Below are 14749 nucleotides of genomic sequence, written 5' to 3' on the forward strand. Positions count from 1 at the left end.
CAGTAGTGTAGAAGTACTCCATTACAAGTAAAAATGATGGATTTAAATGTTTGCCGAGCATCAAAAATATACTAAAAGTCTATTTTATATGTGTTGTTTTTTGTGTTTATTTCTTCTTTATGAGTATTTAATCTAATTACTGCGTCTGTAATCGTTAGTTTTTCTCTTTTAACTCCAAGATTGAAGTTTGGTCTTTAAAATAAAACACTTTAAAATAGATTTAAATCATTTATTTGTAGACTTAAAGTGAGCAGATCCTGTTTTTTTTCTGCTTGAATAATGAGTCTCTCAGTTAAACATGTCCTCAGTATCAGAGTTTCTGTTAATAATTCACAGCTTTTATTCAGGAAGTTCAACCTTTAAGTAATGAAACTGAAGCTTCACTTCCTGTAGTGTTTATACCTGAACACATGGGGGCAGCAGAGACCCAGAAATGTACAGTTTGTTATCGCTCTAATATCTTTTACCCCTTAGAAAAGTGAAACGTTGGATATTTTAAGGAACAGAAAAGTCATTTATCCACACTGGAAAAGAATAACCGGTTGTGGTGCATTGTGGGAACTGTATTGTTATATATATATAGTGATTTTTACTTCAATAATTAACAGTTTGGGGATTAAATTCCAACAAAAATGACAGAACATGCAGCTTTACTCATCTGTAACACCTATGACCCTACAGTGTTATTTATGTTGTGATTTTATTCAAGTAATTTACATATTAAGGACTAAAACCCCATAAAAATAAAATAAAATATGACTTTACCTGACTATAACGCATATTAAGACGCTATGTTGTTATTTATTGCATGATTTTACCAGAATAATTTACATTCTGGGGCTTAAATTACAACAAAATGACAGAAAATACAACTTTACTCATCTATAACACCTATGACCCTACAGTGTTATTTATGGTGTGATTTTATTCAAGTAATTTACATATTTGGGGCTAAAACCCATAAAAAAATAACAAAATATGACTTCATCTGACTATAACGCATATTTAGACCCTATGTTATTTATTGCATGATTTTACCAGAATAATTTACATTCTTGAGCTTAAATTCCAACAAAATGACAGAAAACACAACTTTACTCGTCTATTACACATATCAAGACCCTATGTTGTTACTTATGGTGTGAATTGACCTGAATAACTTACATTTTGGGGAATAAATTCAAACAAAAATGACAGAAAATACAACTTTACTTGATTGCAATACATGTTAAGACTGAGGCCCTACAGTGTTAATTACAGAGAATGCCCTACAGTATTATTTATGGTGTGATTTTACGTGAATGATTTATATTTTGGGGATTAAATACCAACATAAATGACAGAAAATATGGCTTTACTTGTCTACAATACATATGAAGACCCTGCAATGTTATTTATGGTGTGACTTTGAGTAATTTAAATTGTAGGGACTAAAACAATAAAAACAATTTAAAAAATGTGACTTGGCTTTGCTATAATGCATATTCAGACCCTACAGTGTTATTTATGATGTGAGTTTACATGAAAAATTTACATTTTGGGGAAATAAACCCAACAAAAATTGTGCAAAAATATGACTTTACTTGGCTATAATGCACACCGAGACCCTACAGTGTTATTAAATATGGAGAAAAACCTAAATATTATAGTATAGCTGAGACTCTGCAGTATTAATTACAGAATAACTTGAATATTAGCTAAGACCCAAGAGAATTAATAATTGTGGAGATTAACCTGAAGAAACACGGGTGCATCGTTGCTCCATTTTCTTGATGCAAATGTAAAAATAAACAACTACAAGATTATAATTTCAATATTCAACACTATGAAGTGAATTTAAAGTATTCCTAAAGTATTTATGAAGTACAGTAGAACTTCTGCAGCAGTTAAAGGATGATTTTATCTGTTTTAAACCCAAATTAATCATCAAAAACCTCTCAGAACTTTAACGTCATCTCTATAAGGTTTGTTTTACTGAAAACATGAACTGTAGTTTATATTTTAAACTACTTTACCAGGAAGGTTTAGGAAGGATTCGGCAGAAAGAAACACACCCAGAGTAGAGTAGTTGTTGGTTTATTTTGTTTATGGGATGTTGGAGTCGAGGAGTTCTTGGTTCATTGTGTTTATTGTATGTCGGCGTAGAGTTTGTCGATCTGAGGCTGGAACAGAGTCTTCAGTTCAGCTCTCTTGGCCTTCAGCGTCGGTGTCAGCAGTCCGTTCTCGATGGTGAACTGCTCTGGATGGAGGCAGATGTCCTTCACCTGCAACAAGAAAACACAATCCTGATAAAAGAGAGTATTTACACCTATTTTTAACCTTTGTTTAACCAAATGTGGGGGGAAAAAACTGTGAAAATGAGGATTTGGAGTCAAAAAGAACGAGTAGTAATGCACATTTTGACCACCAGATGGCGAACAGAGATATGTTCAGTCAAATGAAAACCTGAAGTAAAATGTTATTTTAGTGTTTTTCTAAAGCTATTCCAAACCGTTAATGAGATTCAGGTCAAGCAGAGCAGATTATTTCAGAAATAAATGGGAAAAGATGTGTACATTTGGTTGATTTGACAAATTTCTTTAACATTTTTTAATCCCAACAACAATAATAATTATAAACTCCAAGTTAACCTGAAAATAACCAACTTCCTGTTGAAGTCTTTACCTGTTCAAAGGACTTCAGTCCAGCTTCTTTTCCCAGTTTGGTCATGTCTGAAATAATGGCCTTCTTCACTTCCTGCAAACAAACAAAAAAGAAGCTTTCCGTGAACATCTCAGTCTAACTGCTGGATTTTCAATAAATGGGATTTGCAGATGTGAGCTTAAGGAGTTCTACAGTAACTGGATGCTTTCTATGTTGATGAACAGGTTTCCTTTGCATATTTCTTTGCCAGAGCTTCAATAGAAAATTAAACACGTTTTTTCGAGTTCGTTTTGCAGAATCGGAGACAGAACATTACTGCTTTTTTGCAGAGTTCTTCGATGGATCCGTGGCAGCCGAGATCTTTGACGAAACCCGGCAGGACTTCAGGGTCGGGAACCACGATGGCAACCAGGCAGGACTGGAGAGGAAGTAATCCGATTACCAGAGGCAGAGGTTAATGTATTTACTGTAATAAAAACAGAACGTAAAGATGCCATTTGTACCTGCAGACTGTCTCCGTGAACAAACACCTGAGCCACCGGTCCACTTCGTATGTAGACGTTCTCGATCTTCTCCGGAGCGATGTACTCGCCCTGAGCCAGCTTAAAGATGTTCTTCTTACGGTCGATAATCTTCAGAACTCCACTCTGACAGAAAAAAAACAAGTTTGACAGGAGAAATAACTGCAAATATATAGAATTAACAGGTAAAAGTGGAACCAAAGGGAATATGTGCTGCGAAATTAGCATTAGCACGTCCACACGTTTGAATTAAATACGGCATCAAACAGCAAAAAAAAATGCTGTAAATTGACTATTTTTAGAACAATTTCTACCTCTACAGAAACAGCACAGCCATGAAGAAGTAGAGAACTTTAAAATGTCTTCTATGTTGGGTTTGAAAGTTTTCTGTTTTTCATGGAAGATGTTTTGATGCAACGTCAAATACTTTATTTAAAAGAAACTACTGTTATCTTTTTTTTTTTTGCATGAATTTGTTTCCATTATTTGTGGTCTTATGAAGGACTTTTTAACCTTAAGCTTCCTAAAATATCAAAACTGCAGCACCTCAGTTTAGTAGTAAAAACAACTGTCAGAGCCACTAATGATCTCAAAGGATGTGAAAATGGACTCTTCTTCCAGCTCTGAAACTCTCCAATTCCACCTTAAAACCTCATTCCTCACACATTAAATTTCCAGGACTTAAAGGGTTTCATCCCTCTGCAGGAGAATCTGCGGGTTTTCTGTCTTATTTAAGCTTATTTTCGTGGCGTGGGGAAGAAAAAAAGAAGCCGTTTCTCACTGGAAGCCATTTTCCGATGTCTCCGGTGTGAAGCCAGCCGTCTTCATCCAGAGCCTCGGCAGTTTTCTCAGGATCTTTCAGGTATCCTTTAAACACGTTTTTACCTTTAATGCAGACCTGGACAAAGAAAAGAAAAAAAAGAAGGTGAAACAGTAAGACAACATGAGATTATTGACTCTATTTAACTGAAAAATCACCAACACTAACCGGGACTAGTGGTTATTCAGCTACTGTATTTAAGTTTTGGGGTTCTTGTACTTCAAGTATCGCATTTCCTGCTACTTAATTCTATAAATAGTGTACTTCTTACTCCACTAAAGTTATTTTATAGCTTTAATTTCTTTGCAGGTTCAGATTAAAACACAAAAATATGATTAACAAGTATATCGTGAGGTATTTTTGTTGGAAAAACACAAAGAGACGCCTTGTTTTTACATTAAGGTGAAGATTTAAGATGAAATTTACAGCAGTAAATATTAAAAATCACATTTATTTTTAGCAGCTGCAACATTTCCCTGTTCTAAAATGGATCATTGTGGGACTTTAGGTGGATATTTTATTAATTTGGAGGGAAATTCAAGAAACCAGCAGCATATTAAACATACAGAAAAAACATAAATAAGGTCTTTTCACAGGATTTCTACACTAAAGTATTGGTGCTTTTACTCTAATAAAAGATCACACTAGTTCCTCTGCCACTCTGGGAAACTTTCCAGCTTTTAATACTTTATTTTTGACATGCTCATGGTGCAATTTACGTAACACAATAAGATGACAAAAACATCGATACGTACTCAAGTTTTGGTCTTGAAAATGTCAGACTAATATCTTAGTGTTTCGTCGATAAAATAAGTCTTGTACGTCCTGCTAACCTCGCATTAGCTGTTTCTGAGTTGACTTAAGTGTCAGAACTTCATCCATGGATGGATTTCAAACAGGAACAGAATTCACTTTACTGTCAAAAGGTGAACTAATGCAGGTTAAAAGTTGCAGTCCAAAGTTATTTGTTTTTGCATTTAGTGAAGAGTTTTCATAGCAACGAAGTCCTAAAAAAATCCACATTTCTTGGTGGATTCATGCATTTTTATTCATTTGGGACAAAATCAGACTGAATCTAAAGTTATGTGCTTCATTTTAGTCTATTCTGGTTCGAAGGACCGAAATAAAGTTTAGTTTTTGATGCAGAGTTTAAATATACTAAACTCCACCATGTGAATTCTCATGAACTCACCTCTCCTTCACCGTTTGAAGCAAAGTAGTTCATCTCTTCAACATCCACCAACTTCACAACGTTACAAGGCAGAGGAGCCCCGACATGACCTGTGAGAAAACACCATAAAAAGTTAGTTTCACCTCCTTTAAAAGAGAACATTCTGTTCAAACACAAAACTTCACCTGAGTCATCTGCATAGTTTCTCAGTGAGGTAATCTGATCGAAAAGGTTTTGGTTGTTTTTCTGAGCTACGTACCCGATGTGGCGTCTCCTGGCAACGTGAAGCTGCATGCGGCTGAACACTCCGTCTGACCGTAGCCCTCAAAGATCTACGAGAACCAGAGAACCCGGGTCACCGTGACAACAGGAAACAGTACTACACCGCTCACCTCAACAAACACCAGCATTGAAACAACATCATTCTCCTTTTATTGGACCTCAGAGAACAGAACAGCACATTAGAAACCCGATATGCAACTCAGACCCAAGAAAACCCTAAGTTTAGTGCAGTTTGTTTGGTTTTAAGGGATAATTCTGAGAAGAAGAGTACAAAAATTCCTAATGGTCAAATAAACACTACATTTTAGCACATTTCTACACTTAAACCCCTAATTATTCATAAACATGGTACAACTTTGATTAAAACTGAGGGTTTTTTTGACCAGGAGGTTTCTTTTGGCTTGAAGACACAAACAAGCGACAAAATACACCTTTAGCCATCGTGGCAGTTTGTTTTTTTTACTAAAATCACCACATTCTGGGTCTTTCTTCAGGTTTCCACTGGAGTTTCCTCTTTGTGATGATCTTCAATCTTCATCACTCTGATCCTTCAGTTCTCCACAGATTCTGGACTCCAGCATCTTCAGATTGTTTTCTGTTCATTGTTTCTTCACCACTTTGGCTTCATGTCTCTGTGTGCTGATTCTTGGGTCATGTATCTTCCTACCAGCTCTTTGAGGTTCTTAACAGTGTCCACTGGGACTCCAGTACCTCCTTAATCCTGAAAGTTGACTTTTTCAAACTCTTTTTATTGTAAACACCAGTAATTTTTGCACCTTAGTTCTTCAACCAGCACAATTTGCAAATTGATTTACTAATTTTCTTAAATGTAACATGTGAGCTGCTAGACACCTTGAATTTCCCCAAAGAAAGTATGTACCCAAGTATCCATCCATCCATCATCTGTCTTTACCTCCATCCATCCATCACCACTGAAACCTTAAAAACTTGGATTTAGTTTTTACTTTTAATTATGATGTCTATTTGACCAGTAACTGACTAGAGAACTACTGCATCGGTTATTTGCGGTTTGCAGTGTATTACAACACTCTAGAACAAGCTAAAAACTAGCAGGAACATTTAGAAGCTGAATTTTCAAAAACATATGCAACAATTTCCAGCAATACAAATAATTTCAAACCGTAAAAATGTAAAAAATATGCACAGAAATAGTTCAAATTCAACATTATCGTCTATAATAGGGCGTCTCATTTGTCTTTTATTGCTTGTTTCCAAAAAGAAGACACCAGATGATCAATTAAAAATTTACTATTAATTGAAAACTGACATGAATTCGAACTATTTTGGGACCTCAGAAGAACCTGTGAGGTTCCACACTGTCAGGATTATGTGTTCATTACCTGGCAACCCAGAGCAGCTCTGAGGAAGTTGAGGACAGACTGAGATATCGGTGCAGCTCCCGTCACCATGATCCGAACACGACCTCCCAGAGTCTCCTGCAGCCCAAATCCAACACATTTCCCTTTAAAGAACATGCCTTTCTACAGGATAAAGAGTTCTTTAAAGCTGAACTCGTACCTGGACTCTGTGGAAGACGAGTTTGTCCCAGATGCTGTTCTTCCTGATGATGCCGTCCTTTACTTCAGCAAATTTCTTCTCCACAGCGAAGTTCAGCAGCCATTTCTTGAAAGGTGTCGCAGCTCCGCTCTGAACCTGAAGAAAGATAAAGCTGAGATTGAAACCAGAGGTCTTCTTGTTGACTTTTGAAGCAGAACTTCAAGAAGCAGCTGAGATCACTCACCCTGTCGTAGACCCGGTTGAGGAGTCGAGGAACGACCGGGAAAATGGTGGGCTGGAGGGCTTTCATGTCATCTGGCAGCAGCCGGATGTCGCCCTGGAAGAACCCCACCCTCGCTCCGACTCCGTACACAACCGTCTGCACAAAACACAAGAAATCATGAAAACCCAACAGACGTCCTTGTAAAGATCCTGAATGAACCTGATCCTGTCTGGACTTTACCTGTACGACCCTCTCAAACATGTGAGCCAGAGGCAGGAAGGAGATGCTGACGTCCTGAGAGCTTGGAAAGACAGACGACTGCAGGACAGACAGAAGATCCGTTAGCATCCAGAACATTTCAGGCAAAAAAAGAAAAAGGATCCCGTTTAAAAAACACAAACCTCAAAGGTTTTCAAGACACTGGCAGCATCTGAGACGACGTTCTCGTGAGTCAACATGGCTCCTTTGGGGTTTCCTGAAGAAGACACAAAAGATTTCACCTCTTTGTGGCCCACAAATTTAATTTCTGTTCATGTTTAAAGCAGAACTTCAGACTTCAGTGGACAGATGAATAACCGGTCGGGATTACAGGTAACTGTGGTAAAAATAATGGAAATAATAGAACAACTTTGAATAACGGGTCAAAACAAACTAAATGCTTAGTACAAGGTCATCTAGTTTACTTATTTATGTTTAAAGACAATTTTTCGGAGAATAGAACAGGTTATACGCTTGGAGCTCCTCGTTTCTCATAATTTTATCAGTTTTTTTATGCAGTAAATTGAAATAAGTATTTTAACTGTTTAAATATAATTTGTGCTAAATTCCACTTTATTCATTTGAAAAAGGACCATGTACATTTATTATCATTCAAATAAATCTACCAAAAGGTTAATTTTCCATCTAAAGTCCTTTTTTTGCTGCTACTCATGCAAATTTCATAATAGCACAATATGCACAACCGTTAAATCAACCAACATTCTAATAAAAGCCATAAAATGCAGTTAAATAACAGTAAAAACGCAGATTTATGAAGATAAAACTTGTTGGGCAAATGAAAACACATAAAAGAAAGTTAAAAAAAAGCTTCATACATCCACTTATTTAGGGCTAAATGTAGCATTAACAGAGTGAATATGATGTTTACAGATTAACTGTCTTAGTCTGGATGTTAACTTTTGCTAATAAACACCGAACAATTTAAATTCCTGGTTTTGAAAATTCAGAAAACTCCAATAAAATGTTCATTTTTGTTTTTTACATGCTAAATTCAAAGATCTTTTCAACTGTTTGGACAGATTTTGTGTGTTATGTCTATGCTTTTTAAGCTTTTTCATTTTATTTTACAGATTTAAAAACACAGAAAGTCGTTGAGGTCAGCTGGAAGAGGTCACGACTACACGGTGAGCAATGGCATTAAAAAAGTAATGAAAGCATTCTGATTATATGCATACTGACTTTTATTTTAAGGGTGTCCCTCAGGGTTCTGTGCTGGGCCCGCTATTATTCACCATTTACAGAAAAAATCTCAGACAGAATAAAGGAGGTCAGAATTCCGTTCCTATGGTGCGACGTAATATAATTTAGAGTCGTAACTCACATCCTGTACATAACTACCGATGTCACTCAGCTATGCCAACACATCAGTGAAATCAGAATCCAAGACATTAAAGCACTTTTTTCCCAAAAAAACAACACAAATGACAGAAAGTGAATGTAGCACAATCCAAGTACAACCAGAGAATGGAAACAAAGCTGCCTTCCTCGTATTGTGCCGCATGACGACGTATTCATCCGCTCACCAACTAGTTCCTGCGTGAAATTTGTTTTAACGTCAAACGCCATTCTTCGGAACGATGGAACAAGACTTTAAGTTTATGGGAATGTAACCACGAAACATCGTAAACTGAGAACCTGCTGTATTCCAAATTCAACTCTTCATTTCTACGCTGATGACACCGTCTTATACTGAACACCCACTCCTGTAGGTGACGTGGAAACAATCAGACATAAAGGAAGCTGAATAAGAGTCAAACTAGTGCAGTTTTAGATAAACTTCTTTCATTGGGAATCTGTAAAACAAAAAATATTACAGATGATCTTCAAAATGCGATCTATCTATTCGTAGTTCTTTGCTCATTTCTTTCAGGATTTATAAAATCCAAACTGGAGATGAAATAAATACAACAAAGTGGTTGTTAATTACCTGTAGTCCCGCTGGTGAAGCAGACAATACTGAGGTCTTCTGGTTTTGGAGGCTGTTGTGGATTAAAATCATCTGATCAGGACAACATGCAGCTGATTAAATGTCTGAAACTAAACTCGTTCGATGACTTTATCAGAAACTTACAGCGGGTTTCTGCAGGTTACTCTTCCCTAAAGCCTGCAGGACAGAAACAGAAGCTGCCCTCAGTCACACTGAACGTTTTAACCGTTAGTAGAACATCTGGATCAGATGTTGATCTCAGGTTTACCTCCATGTCCTCCAGGGACACGACGTCGACGCCACACTTGGTTCCTCGATCGACCAGCTCGGAGCTGAAAGTGTCCATGACTATGACGGTTTTCAGAACCGGAGTCTGGCCTTTCTCCCTGTTCTGCAGCAGAATTTCTAGTTTCTTCTGGTTGTCACAAATCACCGTGGAGATCTCAGCTGGAAGAATAAAAAGACCTCAGATGAATCAGCAGTGAAACAGACGGTTTAAAAGTGGTTAAAGTTGATGAAAGGGAAAGTAAATATACTGGATTAACCTGCAGCCTGGTCTAAACTGTCGATCAAACTGTATTAAAACTGGATTTATCAGGCAAAAAAAAGCATCAATATTAAATATCTGAACCCAAAAACCCAACAGAAAGTCCTAAAGACTAAATAAATATTCTTTTAATTTCTTTTTTCGTCTGTAAAACTGTCAGAAAATGTAACCAAATCTAAGCTTAAAATTGTGATATTTCATTCCAATCACTTTATTCTACTTGTTTAAAAATTCATCAAAAACAAACCAATTGCTGTAACCAGATTCAGTAAAAAAAGATTAAAATTCTGCACTTCTTGAAGCAACTATAAAGCCATTAGTGTCTCAGCTGTCATCAACGGTCAATTAGCAAAAACTCAGGGACTTTTGGGCTGAACTGCTTCCACAGGAGGAGACGAATGGAAATAAACTGTAAATGATTTAATATCTACAGCATCTGGAGCCACATGTTTTACAGGAATGAAAACACCTCTGCTTTGTATGTTGACTTCAGAAGTTTTTCCATTTCTGTAAATAATAATTTAAAAGGGTAACTTCTGTTTTTTGTAACGAACCAACAGTAAAAACGACCAGAAACTGACTGATTTGGGTTCAGCAGGTTCCTGACTGTACAGAGGAGGAGCTCAGTTTGGAGATCAGGGTGATAAATTAGTGAGAACAGATTAAAGGTCCCAGCAGGGATCAGCCCGTTCCTGGATCAGTAATTAGCAGCAGGAGAAGCTCCGGTTACCTTGGTCGATGATGAAGATGATGGCTTCAGTTCCCAGAGTGTCGTACAGAGGAACCAGCACCATGGAGTAGGTGTAGCAGGCCAGCTCGCTGATGATCCACTGGAGCAGACACATGACGAGTTAGAACACCACAAACTAGACCTGGAGCCCTCTTTATGGACCAGAAACTAGACCTGGAGCTCTCTTTATGGACCAGAAACTAGACCTGGAGCCCTCTTTATGGACCAGAAACTAGACCTGGAGCCCTCTTTATGGACCAGAAACTAGACCTGAAGCCCTCTTTATGGACCAGAAACTAGACCTGAAGCCCTCTTTATGGACCAGAAACTAGACCTGGACGCTGATGATCCACTGGAACATAGCGTTAGAACCCCACAAACTAGACCAGAAACATCTTTACTGACCAGAAACGTCTTTATGAACCAAAATCCAGACCCGGAAACATAACAACTTACAGCACCACAAACTAGACCTGGAACCCTTTTTCCAGAACCAGATCTCACCTCTGGTCGGTTCTGAGCGAAGACGCCAATAAAAGTGCTTGAGTCTGGCTTCAGGCCTCGATGGAGGAGTCCTGATCCGAGGCGTTCCGCTCGGTCCGACACCTTTAAAGACATGGAACTGAGTTAAAACCAGCAGAAGTTCAGGTTCTTCCAGAGTCTAAAGGTTCTGCTGGTTTACCTGTCGGTACTTCAACCACTGGTACGGCCGACCCGGTTTCCTGTAGCCCAGACATGGACCATTACCTGATAACCAACGATGAATTTAGATCTAATTAAAGTCACGTTTATTCATCCAGCATTAATTTCAATCCCAGTTTTAAAAAATAGAGTTAAATCTGTTCTGGAAAACAGAAAAATGTGAAATAAAACACAATAAAATTAGAATAAAACGGTCTGAAGGTATCAGAAATGTGACATATAATTTTAAATGATGATGCTCATTACCTTAATATTCATCTTTATGCCGTTGTGTCAAAGATAATAAAGCGTTTGTTTGTCCAAATATGTCAAAAAAACAAATTAAATTTACTTATGAAGCTGAGTTAACAATAAGAGTGAAATCTGTGCTTTAGGAGGCTGGAAAATCTATAGCTTTATCTAAATGTTTTATCTAGTATCTAGTGGCTGTTGTAGGTCCAGTACATCACCAGTGCTGCTGAATTAGACACTTCCAACACAAATCAGATCTGAACGACAAAACATTTAAAAATTCAACAAAACTGCTCAATTTTCTTTTAGAACTTGAAAGTGTAAAAGCAGAAAAACTGGTTGGATTTTGATCTTTCCAACCCTGTTTCAAGTACTTATTTGTGTTTTGCCATCAGTTAAGAAAATTAACCAAACCTAAGCTTAAAAACTGAATAACATCATTAACAACCATCATGAAGACGTTAAGACCAACAAATGAAAACTAAATGCTAACATAACTGCACAAGGGTTTTCTAATCATCAGTGAGCCTTTCAACACCATTAGCTAACACAATGTAGCATTAGAACACAGGAGTGATGGTTGCTGGAAATGTTCCTCTGTACCCCTATGGAGATATTCCATTAAAAATCAGCCGTTTCCAGCTAGAATAGTCATTTACCACATTAACAATATCTAGACTGGATTTATCATTCATTTAATGCTATCTTCATAGAAAAACAAGGACATTTCTACGTGACCCCAAACTGTTGAACCGTAGCGTTAATCTCAGTGATCAAAGCTAAAAGGAAACCAGTGTTCTTATTACCTGAAACTCTCTGACCCCTTTTGAAAACTTCGTAGAGGGTTTTGGCGTCTTCGTAGAAGTAAGACATCAGGTTGTTGTTGTCCTCCATCAATGCAGCTTTTCTTGCACCATCCTAAAGGAGTCAAACAGCAGCGTTATGTGGATTCATCCAGGTCACAGGAGTCATTGGAGCTTCAGCAGAAAGCAACTGGACTTCTCTGGTTTGGGTTCGTCAACACAAGAAGAACCTTAAAGAGGAGTCCCTTGGCTTTCTACTGGAGCTTCTAGGAAACTGGCAGCATTGGACTTCATGGAGTCACAGTTTCAGTGTCGTAAACATCCAGATATATGCTCTTCTGTTAGTTCAATCTGAGCTAATTTCCACCGAACTGTAAAAAAAAACACTCACTAATTCCTTGAATTTTCTACTGAGACATCTCAGTGGTGTTCACTTTGATGTCCAAGCTTTGGGAGATCAGAGGGGTTTCAGTCACTGCCTAATTTTTTTGGTCATTTTGGACAATTGTTTTTCAGACATTGAGAAGTTTAAGTCATTTTAGACATTTTATATTGCAGACATTTTAGCCATTTTCCAAATTTGAGTCATTTTCAATATGAATAGTTCCATATTTAGGTCCTCTACAGTCTTTTTCTCTATATATTGAGTCTAGAAATGTAAGAAACTATTTGAAACTTGTCCAAAATGACTCAATAATTGTCAAAATTGATGTAGAATTGGTCCAAAATAACACAAAATGTCTAAAATGAGTCAAGAATTCTTGAAAATAACTCAAATGCAGTCCAAACAAGTAGCTGAAAATATCAGGAAATTTGTCATTTTAAACTAGATTTGAGTTATTAAAGTAAATTTAAGTCATTTTGGACGAGTTTTAAGCCACATTTTAGTCTCTGCTGTTAATAAAAAGATGTTTCACCATGCTGAATGGATCATCAGCTACTTGCTCCTCTGTTTCATGCTTCTGAGCCTCGCTGCATTTGTTTTATTCATCCAGTAGCTTTGGCTTTCTGCTCATGATAATTTCTGGACAAACTTTGAGCCATTTTTCGCAAATTTTTAAATTATTTTGGAGAAATCTGAGTCACTTTTGACCATTTTCTCCATAGTTTTTAACAAGTTTCAATCATTTTGGACAACTTTTCAGTTCCATTGAATGGATTTTTGATGGATTTTGTAGCCTGATGTCTCGGTGGTGTTCATTTTATGTTTACCTTGATGCCCACAGTCTGGCGGTTGAGGTCGATGGGGGTTCGGACTGGACTGGGTCTGGAGTTGAGGTAAAACAGGGTTGCGCCTGCCAGAGCCAGCAGGGAGACGATGGCCGGCGTGGGCAGAGGGCTGAACAGCAGCTGGGAGATGAAGTCCATGGTGCAGGCCTGAAACACCCGGAAGAATCAGGATTCACGTCTACGGCTCGGACATAAGGAGTCGTTACGAAACGCTAAGCTCCTCGACGAGGTTTGTCTCCATGACGACCGGAGTTCAAAGTCAACGTGAATTGAGCAACTCTTATTACTACCAGATAGAGTCCAGAGATTACAGGGAGCACATGCAGCCATTGAGGCTTTAATCAGCATTTACATACAGAACGGCATAAACAGACGCTGTGTCAGATAAAGACCATCTAAAGGGGTACAGTGGGATTGGTTTTCTGTTTAACAAGCTTTAAATGAAGTTTTCTTGACCTCTGAAGTAAATGTAAACTACATTGAGATCCATTACTTTCAGAATACACCAACAAAGTCAACATTGCTGATTTAGCACTTTTTGCACCAAAGTGTTTCATTTCCAGTAGAATTGGAACTAGAAGACTGGCATCACAAACTAAATTAGGTTTATATAGTGAAGTTAAGACCCTATGGTGTGGCTAATAATCTGAATTTACCCACATTATTCAAATATTATGAATTAAAACCCTACAAAAATGATCTAAAATACAATTTTACTTGACTGTAATGAATATTAATAGCTTACAGTGGAATTAATCATGCAGAGTAACCTGACTCTAAAAAACTTAAGGATTTAATCCCAACAAAAATCATATAGGATACAGATTTACCTGACTCAATATTAGGACTCTAAAGTGTTATTAATCATGGAGAGTAACACGACTAATGGAGCTAAAGCTAACTGAGTTAACCAGTTTAACAAAGCATTTCAGATAACGTCACATTCTTTCATTTATATTTCACTCTTCAGCCTCATAAATTCACATTTCTGCCTCTGTGCTTCACTGTCAGGACGATGCATTCACTGTGGGCGTCAAAATGCGAAAAACATACAGAAAAACCCAACAAATCTAAGGAGTCTTTGGATTTGTTGGGTTTTTATGGATATTTTTACTTGGATTT

At 37.4% G+C, this 14749-nt stretch overlaps 1 protein-coding gene across 1 annotated transcript; it reads right to left on the bottom strand.

The window, feature by feature from the left end:
- Positions 1–2060: 2060 nt before the first annotated feature.
- On the bottom strand, positions 2061–14090 carry acsl5 (acyl-CoA synthetase long chain family member 5). Its single transcript, XM_022214762.2, has 20 exons — positions 13610–14090; positions 12401–12512; positions 11344–11408; positions 11166–11267; positions 10662–10761; positions 9653–9831; positions 9529–9561; positions 9385–9436; positions 7580–7653; positions 7419–7496; positions 7200–7334; positions 6977–7111; positions 6799–6894; positions 5415–5487; positions 5177–5265; positions 3946–4062; positions 3147–3290; positions 2960–3061; positions 2665–2736; positions 2061–2264 (listed from the first exon to the last, which is right to left on the bottom strand). The coding sequence occupies exons 1-20, from the start codon at positions 13763–13765 to the stop codon at positions 2127–2129; spliced, it is 2052 nt and encodes a 683-aa protein (XP_022070454.2). The 5' UTR covers positions 13766–14090; the 3' UTR covers positions 2061–2126.
- Positions 14091–14749: the final 659 nt, after the last annotated feature.

The sequence above is a fragment of the Acanthochromis polyacanthus genome, chromosome 19 (assembly GCF_021347895.1).
Source record: "Acanthochromis polyacanthus isolate Apoly-LR-REF ecotype Palm Island chromosome 19, KAUST_Apoly_ChrSc, whole genome shotgun sequence".
In the NCBI taxonomy this organism is placed as follows: Eukaryota; Metazoa; Chordata; class Actinopteri; family Pomacentridae; genus Acanthochromis; species Acanthochromis polyacanthus.

Bases quoted from the DNA above. Each gene is read 5' to 3' on its own strand.
- acsl5 (XM_022214762.2), bottom strand. From the start codon at position 13,765: ATGGACTTCATCTCCCAGCTGCTGTTCAGCCCTCTGCCCACGCCGGCC. The intron at 9,832-10,661 runs GTAACCGGAGCT...TTATTCTTCCAG, and splicing joins CATCTTCATCATCGACCAAG to CTGAGATCTCCACGGTGATT. The intron at 3,062-3,146 runs GTACAAATGGCA...CTTCCTCTCCAG, and splicing joins TTCACGGAGACAGTCTGCAG to TCCTGCCTGGTTGCCATCGT.